The sequence below is a fragment of the Polyodon spathula genome, chromosome 22 (assembly GCF_017654505.1).
Source record: "Polyodon spathula isolate WHYD16114869_AA chromosome 22, ASM1765450v1, whole genome shotgun sequence".
NCBI lineage: Eukaryota > Metazoa > Chordata > Actinopteri > Acipenseriformes > Polyodontidae > Polyodon > Polyodon spathula.
In genome coordinates this window covers 19944709-19958908 of record NC_054555.1, presented here as the reverse complement: position 1 = coordinate 19958908, position 14200 = coordinate 19944709, and the positions used below count along the sequence as shown (strand labels likewise).

The 14200-nt window shown below is 35.9% G+C and overlaps 1 protein-coding gene across 1 annotated transcript in view; it reads left to right on the top strand.

The window, feature by feature from the left end:
- LOC121296882 (T-box transcription factor TBX5-like) overlaps positions 1-11111 on the top strand; it is a 33968-nt gene extending 22857 nt beyond the window's left edge. Inside the window, exons 7-9 of the mRNA XM_041222774.1 lie at positions 2480-2571; positions 4499-4722; positions 6830-11111. Coding sequence (XP_041078708.1) covers positions 2480-2571; positions 4499-4722; positions 6830-7416 — 903 coding nt within the window. The 3' untranslated portion in view covers positions 7417-11111. The remainder of the gene's footprint in view (positions 1-2479; positions 2572-4498; positions 4723-6829) is intronic.
- Positions 11112-14200: the final 3089 nt, after the last annotated feature.

The window sequence follows — 14200 nt, the reverse complement described above, 5'->3', positions numbered from 1 at the left end:
AAGTTTATTTCAACACACTGGCCAGTTGTGGCTGAGTCTCTTCGCTGGAAATAGTAAATAAACCCAAGAAAGTGAGACTGTTATTTAAAAACACGGACGAGAATCAGACATTCTTACTTTTGTTTTTAAGGTTTAAAACGGGGGTGCTTTACATTTGTGAGGGCATGCCTCTCCTCAAAGCTTTTCGATTTGTAATTTACCAACATTTTTAAACACAAAAACATATTCTGGTAATGTAATAAACACACTTTCAGAGTGTTAAATCAATTTGAGAATAGTCCAGTGTATTTGCATAGAAGCCATGAACTAATTAAAACAAATCTAGTTATTTTCCTAACACGTAGTTTAAGGCAGTCATGCATCGGGTCGGATACCAAATGCAAGAATGTGAACTTTTTTGCTGTTTGCGTTTCGGGTGGGGGTCAGAAAATATAATTTTCGAGTCATGCACGGGTATGAATTGCCAAAAACATTTTGTGTGCCCTTTCAGTGTACCTGTTTGTAACTCTTTCCCAAATAACATTTCAGAAGGTAAATGCAATTCCTGCACCAGAGCAGGAGGTGATTAGGCAGGAGTCAGCTCACTAAGCAGTGCTCTCGGTTTTTTTTACTTCTTGTGTGATACATAGCAAGATTTTTTTGTTATTATTATTATTTTTTATCACATCTGCTGGTGATATAAAAAGTCTCTGTGGACGAGGAGTGAACCAGCATAGCACGTGGTTTTTATATCATGTAGGGCAAGGGGCTCCAAACTTGGTCCAAGAGAGCTACTAGGTCTTCTGGTTTTTGGTTCAACCGAGATCTCAGTTACTTAATTGCACCTATTATTGGCTTAATCATTCAAGATTAACAGGTGTTCCAGATCTTTAGCCACTGATGATGTAAAGACACCTAGAAAACCTACAGGATTGAGTGTCTCCAAGACCAGAGATGGAGAGCCCCGATAGTAGTAGATAATAGTTCGAGAGGTAAATCAGAAGTGTGGAATTAATTTGGAATCATAGCTAATGAAAATAACAAACATGCAACTGGATTCATTACTTGTGAAACCTGTCATCATGTTTTGTGTATGACCCACAAAATAGGTACATCATATCTGCGAAAGAACAGGTGTAGCTCCCTTTTAACGGGTGGCATGAAGGGAATAAACAAGTATTTTATAGTAAAGTAGAGATAGTTAAGAAATATCATGGAGAATGGTATAGATATCTGTGTGTGAATGTGAGAGCGTGAGGCAGTCAGCAAATGAATTGTATTTAAAAAAAACGTGGGTCACATGTTGCGATTTCAGCTTGACAAACTTCAGCACCTTAAGTTATTGAGTACCAGTACGAGGAAGACACAACAGTCATTTAACATAGACTTTACAATATCTGCGTATCTAAACTGGGGATCTTACGTTGAGTGGAATTTGAAGTCTACAACAAGAACACTGCTATGCATGGTTTTGACAAATGCTTACGATACAATAATGTGTCAATTCAACTGTAGCTAATTTGATTGCTTCCACTAGTTACTCGACTGGACTTATGCCATTTATTTTTATTAAGATGTAGAATATTTGCAGACTTGTGTCATTAAATTAGTTTATATATATATATATATATATATATATATATATATATATATATATATATATATATATATATATTATATTATTTAATATTTTAAAATTAAGTTTAAACCTAAATTTATTTGTTAACTAAAATTTGTCTTTACGGTGTAATAAAAATTTGTGAAACCTAACCAACCCACAAAATTTGTGAAACACGATGCCAGCATGTTATTCTAAAGAAGGAGTTTGGACACGGACGGAGAAGAAGGTAAATTCTGTTTTAAAACAGGTGTAGGCTACATTTGTGAGGCCATGCCTCTTCTCAAAGCTTTCTGGTTTGTAATTTACCAACATTTTCAAAAGAAAAAACAGATTCTGGTAATGTAGTACACACAATTTCAGAGTGTTAAAGCATGTTGAAACTGCAAGAAATATATACATATTATTGTTTACTCATATGAGCCGCTGAATCTTTAATGGTTCTTCTTCTTCTTCTTCTTCTTCTTCTTCTTCTTCTTCTTCTTCTTCTCTTCTACTTGGTTTTTGAGAACAAAAGATGATTGCTGGTAATGTACAATTTCAGAATGACAGCATGTGAGACGGCAAGAAGATATGAACATTGCAATTGTTTAATGGAGCCGGGACTGAATCTTTAATGGTTCTTTTCTTTACCCTTTAGTTTTCTGTTTTCTAAGACACATTCACATCTCTTTTTGTGTGTTAAAGGCTCACAAGCTTCCTTCTCACTCACTCTCTTTCCAAAGAAGGAATTTGACGGGTTCAGCTAGAAGAAAGAGGTTTAGTTTAATAAGGATATGAGCATGTAAGAATCGTTTGGAAATTAACCTTCTTCTTCTTCTTCTTCTTCTTCTTCTTCTTCTTCTTCTTCTTCTTCTTCTTCTTCTTCTCTTTGTTTTATAGATCACGCAGCTAAAGATTGAGAACAACCCGTTTGCAAAAGGTTTTCGTGGAAGCGATGATATGGAATTGCACAGGATGTCAAGAATGCCAAGGTAAGCAGCACACTGGACAGTGCAGAGAAATAGCCCCTGTAAACCGACATTTTAGGACATTAGCCTACACATAACTGTGCAACAGCTTGTCATGCGACACGTCTTTGCACTGTACAGTTCCATAATCTAAAGCTTCTCTCGCCTTCCCTCATGATCATCAAAGACTTGGTTTCTACTGGTGTGTGTTAGCCGATTCCACCTGTTAGTTATTATCCTAGAGCTTGCAATGTAAAATTCCCATTTGAAGATTGAAAACTGTATTATTAGTGTCTAAAATGTAAAAGTTGTCATTTGACAACTATTGCTGCTTTCTACGACTCCCTTGTTGGGAAACAGATTTTAGTGGGTGCAGCAACCTGGTTAAATAATAGACTGGGAAAAAAAAATGTTTATTTATATGTGTGTTTTAAATGCATGTATTCTATCATATATTACCGGAATTATAGCATTAAAATTAAACAATAGAATAGGACTGTATAACCTTAAGCAGAAAAGTAGGAAATATGACTTAAGACAGATGCCAGTAGGATAGTTTTTATTATTAATTATTATTATTATTATTATTATTATTATTATTATTATTATTATTATTATTATTACAGTCAGTGATTAGCTTGGCCTAGCTTAAGCTTCACATCATAAACAATACACAATGGAAGTTTTAATGCTAGCTCTTGAACATAATGGTCATAAATTCATATGAATTTAAATACAATATAATAAAAAATCTTAAAAAATAAGATCATAAAAACATGATGAAAGTTTGAGAACGAGAAACGACCTTTCGGCCCATCAAAGGCCATCCCTTGTTAGCACACCATTCTCCGCTACTAGGGGAAACTAATTTAAAAGAACATGATGTTGTCTTTTTTTAAACGTTCAGAGTGTTATAGATCCTGCTACTTCACCTGGTAGGCTATTCCATGCATTTATAACTGTGTAAAAAAATGTTTCCACATATGCCCTTCTTCTCTCTGTGCTAAATTTGAAATAGTGTCTTTGTTTAACACTAATTAACGTACATTTATGGGAAAAGCATAGAAAAACGAATAAATTACTGTGCAAATTGGCTTTTATTTGGTATCCAAAATGATATCATATAGTTTGCTACACTAGTAGTATATCTTGATCTATGACTTATATAGTAATCTATATACAACTAGCATTTCTGTTCATTTTATATTGAACTATATGTTTCCTTTCAATATTTCACAGAACACTTATCCTATAGCCTATAATTACATAGATACATTGGTGTATTAATTAAAATTCATTTAATCTGCTCCGGTTAGTGGTTTGTGAATTAAATAGCAATTCCATGGCAAAACAGTTTTTCCCATTTATACTGAGGATGCAGATTATGTATTTTCCATTGTTAGTCTCTATTGTAATTCCATAAACCTTACAACATTGAAACTTGTTAATGAACTTGGCTGAAAATGAGATATAATGGAAGAAGAAGTGACGAGACAAAACGGGGAAGGGGTGTTACTCTTCAGAGATTTGCACCCCTTATTTCTATGTTCTAGTCTGTTATGTTGATTTTGAGTTTTGTTTTTCTCATAAACCCTTTACTCTGCACAGAATATTGTTTACTATTAAATATTAATTGGGAAAGAAAATCATTTCATGTTTTTGTTTCAAGAGTCAGGAACTTTTGTAAACCAGAAATAAAGCTTTGAGTTTACTATATTCAAATCGTTTAGTGTTTATGACAATTAGCTAGCGTCCAATAAATAATGAAATATTGAAAAAAAATGAATGACTCTTAAACATGTATGATTTAACTGTGATTAATGTCATGGATTATTATTAAATTGTGCAGCATGGAAGGAGTGCCCTGTTAAATTATGCAGTATGGAGGGAGTGCTCTATTAAATTGTGCAGAATGGCAGGAATGCTGTATACTCTTATTTCTTGTTTTCAGTAAAGAGTACCCAGTGGTCCCTCGCAGCACAATCAGACAAAGAGTGGGCTCCAATCAAAGCCCTTTCGGGGGTGATGTGAGGGGTCTGCCCACTCCCTCTAACCTGGGCTCCCAGTACCAGTGTGAAAATGGAGTCTCCAGCACCTCCCAGGACCTGCTGCCCCAAAGCAGCCCCTACCCCCTGCCCCACGAGCACAGCCAGATCTACCATTGCAAGAGGAAAGGTAATGGCTGAAATGAGCTTTTTTAACTTATAAGATTTTACATGGTGTGACTGTAATACTTATAAGATTGTACAGGGCATTACTCCAATACTTATAAGACTATAGTCTGTCTTGTTTTTTTTATGACATAATTAATTGTTTTTGTTGTGTAACTAATTGTCATTTAGAGGCCCTTTATTCTCTGCCACTCCATGGAAATGACTTGAGGAGGATGCTGTTGGCATTTCACGTACTGGTGCAGCATAACTAGCTGGTTCTTGCTGCAGTCAGCAGACTCTGCCCCAACAATCAAAGGAAACACATAATCTGGGTTTAGTGAAACCACCCATAGAGACAGCAGATCAGGAAGTTGATGGGGGTCACTGCACGGAGACAAATCAATTCATAATCCTGTCTCAATTGAGATTTCAAAGTTGGCAAAACAAGGAACGAAATGTTGACAACTTCCCAGCCCTGGAATCCAAGGCCAGTGAAGACGCAGCAGTCACAGCTCCTTGATCTCCTGGTAGGGCCAGGGTCTGGGTCAGGGGTCTCTCTTCTCTGGTCTCTTCACTGGGAGTCACATTTCTAGTTGCTGTATATGGAACAGTCCGTGCCAGACTCCTGCCTTTCATTGAAACAGTGATACAGTACGTAATCCCCCATGAGATACATACAAGCCAGATTTAAACCAAGTATGAAAGAATTCGGAATTGCTATTGCTAATGTACTGTGCAAATCAATATATTATAATTAGCAGTACATGTTACATCTGTATAAACAACAGGAGATTTGAGCCTTATAATCTTGAGCGATAATGTTCCTCTTTTGTTAAAAAATAAAACTTCAGCCTTCTTATTTTATAAGTTCAGATTTTTTAATTTCATGCAATTTTTTTTATTTATTTTTAATTATTTTTATTAATATGAGCTATACTCTTGTAGTTTATAGGGTCACAAGAATCCCTCTATAAAATGTAGAGCCTTATAATATTCAGTTGGGTATACATTACTCCTTATATTACTCAAGTGTATTTAATGTAGTTTGATATTATTAAAAAATGTTATACATTATTTAGTGAAGAATCTCTAAATTGTGTTTTCTTCTTAGAACGTGAAGATTAAAGTTAATTCAGTAACCTCCCTCCCCCAAATATGTCAACCTTCAAGAGTAATGACATGTAAATATGTATCCTTAAATTGCTTTGTATTCCGTTTTACAATATGTATTTGTTTATATAGTTCATTGCTCAACTGTATGTGAATGTATCAATACAGAAAATTTAAATGAATTCAGAACTTCAGATGAACGGTTAATAGCTGAGTAATCAGTTTAAGTCAGAAACCTGTTTGCTACTGGTCTAGAGAGTTCTGTACAGCTGAGTAGTGCCACCTATAGGAGAAAGGCCTCAACACACGAAGGTAAATGAACAGTGCTAAGCAATCAGGCAGTTACATATTCACTGTTAAATACATGTTGTCAGAAAGCTTGTCTAGAAGAAAAATGTTTCTTTAGTATGTCGTGTATGTCATGATTGATTGTTTAAAGGTATAGGCAAATAGTTTAACATGGTAAAATATTTCAGAACTATTGGGAGATACCACTTATGAAGAATTCTAACATCCATAACTATGAAATTTTCAATGGTAGAAATACTGAAAGAAACTTAATGCATTTTAACAAGGAGTCAGTGCAAGACATGGAGAAAGAGTTTTAGTCAAAATGTTTGTCATTGAATTTATTATATTACTTTTAGTATTTCTAATAACAATAATAAGTGACCTTGATAAAAACTACTTCGAGAAATATTTATACAACTTTATACAAATACTTTAAGGTTAATTTAAATACCACTAAAGTAATGATTTGAGTTGTTATACTTGTATTAAATATAAGCCTTCACCAAACATCCATGTGTACATTTGAAAGACAACATCAGTCTTTTGTTAACATATTCATATAATAGCCTGTCTAAATCTGATTAAATGCAACTGATACCATGAATGCTGGTCACCTAGCTCAAGTGTATTTAGACCTAGTGCTCAAACTAAGCATAGCAGTGAATCTGAAAACCTGGTTACCATTTAATCACAAACTTTACTGGGTGTTTGTTTTTGTCTCTCTGCAGTAGAGGAAGAGTGTCAGCCAGGAGACCCGACTTACAAGAAAGCATACATCGAGAACTCTCCCAGCGATGAGGACTCCTACTACCGAGCAGGGGGCTACTCCCATCCACCAGGACAGACTGCTGCCTCCTACAGGACTGAGTCGGCACAGCGTCAGGCCTGCATGTATGCCAGCTCATCACAAGTGGTAGAGTCTGTGCCTAGTCTGGAGAACATTAGTTGCAACACCTGGGCCGCTGTGCCACCCTACAGCGGATGCCCAGTGACTGCCATACAGCCGATGGAAAAGCTGCCATACCAGCACTTCTCTGCCCACTTCACATCTGGTCCACTAATGTCCAGGCTTAGCGGAGTGGCCAGCCATGCCTCTTCCCAGATCACAGACACCCACAGCATGTACCAGAGCTCCGTGCCCCACCAGCCCATCGCTCGACAGTGCATACCCCAGATGGGCATCCAGTCCCCCAGCAGCGGGCTCCAAGGCAGTGACTACCTGTACTCCCATGGCATGCCACGCAATCTCTCCCCCCACCAGTGTCATACTATCCACGGGGTCAGCATCGTGCCAGAGTGGAATGAGACCAGCTAATTGGAAAGGGGGTAGGGGGCAAGAAAAATAGGATGAAATCAAATGACGTTAATCAATCTTTGCATTTCACAAGAACAAAGCTGCCTTCGAAAATTATGCACAACACTGCTTAAATGGCCACTGAAGATCTGCTTGGTTTCTACTATGTTTTCAATAAACCCGCTTTTGAGACTCCATATAAAGATGTTCCTTTATAGGAAGGACAGAGGTTAAATAGGACCCACACAAACAATTTTAAGGAGGAAATCAAAAGGTGTCAGATGATAGCTTTGCTTTGCCATCTGACGATAAAATCACAGGTTGATTGGAAGACAAGAACTTTTATCTGCAGATATAAGGATCAAGGTTGGTAAAAGACCCACAGACCTGAAATGAAGACATGCAACTTTAAATGGCCAAAGGGTATTCAGTTCACCCCTGCTTGGGTTTTTATTGTAATCTTTTGCATTTTTTTGTTCTTAGAACTATGAACCGGTACACTCCGTTCACACTGTTAAGTTGCAAAACTCCGAATTCAGTCAAACAAGTGTGGCAAGCTGGTCCTAGAATGATTTGGCACTACATAACTTTTATTTACTGTCATCTGTGTATTCAGCACACAGGGGCCAAGTCAATTTCAGGTACAATAGATACATTGTGGTACTATCTTATTGATCCAAACAGCTACAGATCTTAAAACTATGAGACATGCTCTACTGCAGAACTCTTTGCAACATATTTTGTAACACTTAGTGATTGTACATCACTTTTTAGGAAACATCAGTTGGACTATAAAAGTTAAAGAATGGCTAGCTCTGCGACTGTTAAGATTAGTAAAATAGACTCAATGCATCAGAAAAAGAATAGATTCTCTTGGTACAAAATAGGTTAATTGCACTTTTTCACAGCAGTAGCACAAAGTGTCAAGTTGCTTTATAGCTAATCACTGGTCTAATGTAAATTACATAGTGCCGTGGACATGAAATAAAGTTAATGTGTGATTGACTCTATCCTATGACTGCTAATTGCTACAGTTGAGATAAAGTCAAGCATGCCTACACCAGTATTATTAAGCGATAAGTCAGCCGTTTATGTTGTACTCACCATACATCTACCTACACGTTGAGTTAGCTACAGTGAACTTGTATAGATTCATGGGATTTTTAAAGAAATATATAGAAATGAAATATTATTTTTGTAGTAATTGCAGGGATCACATTGTTCAAGTCAATCATACATTTTAAGCTAGACAAAGGTTGAAATGTTATAGCAGAAATGTTTGTCTTCTTATCACTTTTTGCTCACATTGTCTAAAAAGAATCACAAAGCCCTTAAAAAGTTTGCTGCGGTATAACCAACAATGATACAAGTCTAGTGAAGCACAGTAAAAACACGACAAAATGTATATCAATCTAAACAGAAGATACATTATTGATATTCAAGTCTAGCATAATCAAACTACTGTGGTAAAAGCATAACAACCATGGTTAACTATGGTAAACCAATGTACACAGATGGGGGGATGTTACACAGCAGTGGAAATTGCTCATATCTTAAGGTAATGAAATACTGGCATTAATGTATTTCCACAGAAAGCTTCAAGTCTGCTTTAGACAGCTCTGTCTTTATAAACAGTGTCACCGAACAAGCAGTTTTTTATCCTATAGAATTTTTTACCCCCCCCCCTTGAAAAAAAAAGACAAAAAATGAAATAAACTGACGTGTTTCACAAGCAAAGCATTTAGTTCTAAGAAGAAAAAAGAACAAAAAGAAAAAGAAACAGCTGAGACGGCTCATCCACTTAGAACAACCCAGCGGTACTTATAAACAGTGTGATGCTGATGAATGTCCTAGTGTTTTTGAAGCTGTTTTTTTTTATATTCTACTCCTTTTTATTGTCTGCTCTTGCACAGCTGATTTCTTTTCCATATTTCACTGGCATTTCTTCTAGTATAAACAGAACCAGATATGTTTTTCAAGCTAGCCACTTCAAGGGTTAGAGATTGGCATCTCTGTTATGAAATTCAACATCCAAACCTATAATCAAAAGCACTTAAACACTGAAGGAGAAATGTCTGACTATGCATAAAATGAAAAACAAAATAACAATAAAAAAAACATCTATCACACAGTTTACCAGTGTGCACGGAAGGTGTTGCTTGATGACGCAGGTCCTAGGTTGCCATTGCCTGGCTTCATTCATACATATAGTGCCTGGTCACTGTATCTCATATCAGGTTGGGTCACATTGTTTTCCCTTAAGCACAGCCTTTACACAATGTAGCATCCATTAGGTGTTGGATGATGTCTCAAGGGATCTGTTCAATCTTTAAAACATTTCGCAATTGCCAAGCTAGGCAGAGGATCATAATGATATATGCATCTTTCAATTTCATCCCAAACATGCTCAGTTAGATTGAGATCTGAGGATTGTGGTGGCTATGGAAGATGCTTGATGTCAAGCTCCTCAAATCATTTGTGCACAATTCTGACATGGTGGATAGGTGCATTATTGAAAGTAACCATCACCTTCAGGTTACAGCATTGGGTGAACTTAATCAAGAACTATAATTAAGTAATCTGCTTGTCCCCATACCAGGGCAATACCTAAGCCAATCAGGTAGACATGACATTCTAACGTGGCCAGGCAGTATAAGTTTCTGATCCATTAGTTGTGGGAACTGTCCTGAACTACTGAATCTAAAGTGCAGAACACAGCGTTTTCACCTTTTAGTGGACGTCAAAAAATAAATAAAAATGCTTGACTGGTTTCACAAACCCTGTTTAGTGCTAATCTTGGACTATCTTACCTAAAATAATATTAGGTTGTCCTGTATTCGTGCTGATCAGGGTCGGTGAGTCTCTGTTTACAACAATAAAAGAGCATCCAGGTTAAACTTGATTGAAACAAATCCCTGATGAATCAATAAAGAGAGAGCAGGGTGGAATTCAGCTTCAGTCCTACTAGCCAGTTCAACCGAAAAATAACAAAAAAGGGAGGCATCTGAAAGCAGCAGCTCAACAGTTAGTGGCTAACAGTTCATTCAGATTTCACTCAACTGATTTCCATATATTTAGCCCAGTAATGTGTTTCTAATTCTGTGATACTCTAACCTACTCACCATGCCTATCTGTATAGAATTCCCATCGTGCAGAGCATATTTGAAAAAGAAAAAACTATCCTGGTCTTGTACTATCAACTGAATATCATATACAATAACACTGAATGTCTATTTTATTCTGAGGTGCTGCTAATTTCCTTAATTATCATGCCTGAAAAATAATAACAGTGATCAGTGTGTTTAAAGAGATCTGCAAAGTACAGCCTCAGTTTCTCTTAAATACCTTTGTATGTTCCCTTTTTTATAATATTTTGCTTGTTTTTAAGAGTTATTGTAAGGAGAAATGGTCATTTAAAAAAAAAACACAAAAAGATGAAATTATGTATCAAGCAATAAGTATTGTTTATTGACAGTTGCTTGTATTAATTATTAGTATTTATTGTTCTAGCATTATGCAAATCAATTGTTTCTAGTTTGTTGGAAATCATATATTGTTAGATTTTTTAAAGAACAAAAAAGAAGTGGAAACAAACGTGTTATAGAAGTCTGGTTAAAATGTAATTGTTGTATAAAGAGATGGATTACTTTGTTGTTTTTGGTGTAAATAAACACAAATGTATATACAGAACTGCAATAAATTTAAGAACATTTTGGTTTATTCACACTGACTGCATGTTTTCTTAACATCTTTTTATTTTTCTGCTACTGCCTTCAAATATGATTATGCAGGCAATAGGACCATGCAATGGGGCAAAACTACCACACATGCAAATCAATTGAACAAAAAATTAAAATGTAGACACAAAAATGTTTGGACGTTTCATCTTATAATGTTATACAAATACTTCTCATCTAAACATGAATATGTTAGCCCTAGCCAGGTCATAGACTTTGAGACAGTGTCTTCACATTTGGTATATAGCTGTCTTCTAAGATTCTCTCAGTCACCTTTAATTACTGGCGTCGTTCAATACAAATTAACTCATTTGGGGTCACTTTTGTCATATTTCAGAAATAGTACATATAACTAATAAAATAATTTAATTAAATCTTATCTAGTATAGAATACCATCACTTCATAGAGCTGACATTTTCCTGTAGGAAAGATGCACACATTACATATGTTAAACATGGATTTGACATTTAATACATATACTGTATATTTTCCCCATAGCCTTTATAAACAGTAACACTGCCAAACGTATCTCGCAGTCTCTTCCACACTGCACTTCCAGTTTAGGGAATGAGGTCAAGACACATCAGTTTCTTTTAAGAGCTTGAATGTTTCATTTTTTAAGACAATGACAATTAATTTCTGCAAATATCACCTCTGGTTGTTCCATTAAAGGTGAAACAACTTCAATAGTAAATATTTCATTTGTGTCCGTCACTATAGGCTAAATTCCCATTATAGATCTTTTTGCTTTTAAACAATGATTTAAAAAAAAAAAAAAGAAATGATATCCTAACAATGTAAAACTAGTCATATTTGTGCATGTGAGGGCATCCAGGAGACTAGCCTTACAGTGTCCCAAGAAGACTTACAAGGAACTTACAAAGTGCACTTGTTAATGCATTTGAGAAGCATCTATAGTTCTCCTCAGATCTGACTCTACAGTACTGTGCCTGTGACCTCGATGAGTCAAGAGTTCATGTGATGAATCAGCAGACATAACAAACAGCAGCCAAGCCCCAGCCCTCTGCTTCCCGAGAAATGAGACACAAATCACTTGCTTCACTGCACACACAGGAACTCATTTTTATTAATTTAATACAGACTAATATTCTCAATATGTTGTCAATTTGATTTTACAATCATTTAAAAAATATATAATTACTATAGCTTTGATATCACCCCCCTTTTTAGCAATTTCTAAGAAAATCAGATAACTTGTGAAACTGCATATGCCCTTCACTGTGTATGTTATTACACCATGTTTTGTTTTCTATCTATGTATATATTTTATATATATATTTATATATATATATATATATATATATATATATATATATATATATATATATATATATATATATATATATTGTAGTTAGAATTTACAAATTCCATTAGCTATCGATGTATCCAGAGTGACAGAGATTGAATGGTTCTTGGTGTTAAATCTACCTCCCGACCTGCGAGGGCACTGTGTAAAGGGAACAGATTACCTTGGACTAAATGGCATGACAGTTTATTCCCAGGGTTAGGTGGAAGTCGACCATATAGGAAAGTGGTGGAGCTACGATACCTGAACTCAATGACCCGGACAGGAAACGGCATGGCATTCGTGGATTGGAGGAACGGATGTGCTTGGTAACCATGGGGTCATGACGTATAAATAGGGGATGTAGTGAAAGTGATCTGTTCTTTTGTAAATGGTTAGAACAACCTAGAAGGAGAAACCTGTAATACTAGAAAATGAGTGTTGTGATTGTTTGTTTGTCTAGTAAAAATTGTTTGTTTGTTATTTATACTACTATCACAAGCTGTAGCCGAATGCCAGCATCAAACTCGAACACAAGCACTTCCTTTTGTTTCACAGAGAATTAATTCCCTCACTGTAGTACCTGTGTGTGTGTTTTTGTTACGTGTCAATGTAAAAGAACAGAACTATTTGTTGCAGGTCAAACCTGAGGATTACAGAGAAGTGATACATGCTGCTGGGTAGAAGTCATTGAAGGGGTGGGGACAATTCCACCTTCCAGGTGACCAAGAAAGTGAAACACAATCTGAAAGCATGAATTGCAAACAGAGATTGAATCTAGTCTAGTACCAGAAACCATGTTGTAAAATAAGAATACATGTTTATGATAATATCTTTCTTTCGAAACTGCACACCTGGGAGGAATGGATGTACCCAGCAGGTAAGAGCTATGGAATTACTGTGACTAAATAGAGACTGCTGAACCGGGTGTGTATAGAGCAGCATTCAAAATATTCATCTATATGTAGAGATAAAAACAATAAGCTGCATAATATATTTTTTATATAGTTATGGTTCTTGTTTTAGTAGGAAATTGCATTGGTTGTTTCTGAATCATCCTTATCTGAGGGTTGATAAATAAATAATCTGTACTGTAAGCCTATGCACAAATCAAATTAATGCCTGTAGCGCACTTTATTTTTACTTTAGCCTACCAGTAATAGAATAAATCATGCTGTTGCATTGTACACATTACGGTACAATGTAAAAATAGTAAAACATTATTTTTAATTTAAACTGTATGATTTTGGTGCATTTTCTTTTTTACTGTAGCTTACTAAGTACACAATTAACAGAAAACAACAGAACACAAACTTTACAGAAGTAATATATTTTTTTTAATTTGTATGTGTGTGGGGCCCCCTCTGGCATCAGGGCCCCGAGCGCTTGACAGAACGCTAATGCCGGCCCCGGCTATTATTTTGCTATTTGCTTAGTTGCCATGACGCTGTTGTGTAGTAACTTCCATAGACTTGCATTCCCATTTTTGGCAATGTAACCACATTGTATTTGCCTTTTTAACAGCTTCACCACATGATGTATGATGCAAATAAAGTACTGTCCAGACTGCTGAGTTTTCTACATTTGAGCTAAAAGCGATCCATCAAATAAAATACAAGTTCACAACCAAGAATACGCTGATGCAGTAATAGCCAGAAAATTAAGGGATTCCCTTGCTGTACTGAGTGGAGGGATCTGGTTACTCAAATCACTTGCAGTGTAACAGAACTAAGTCCAAATGAAGTCCAGATGCAGTAAAAT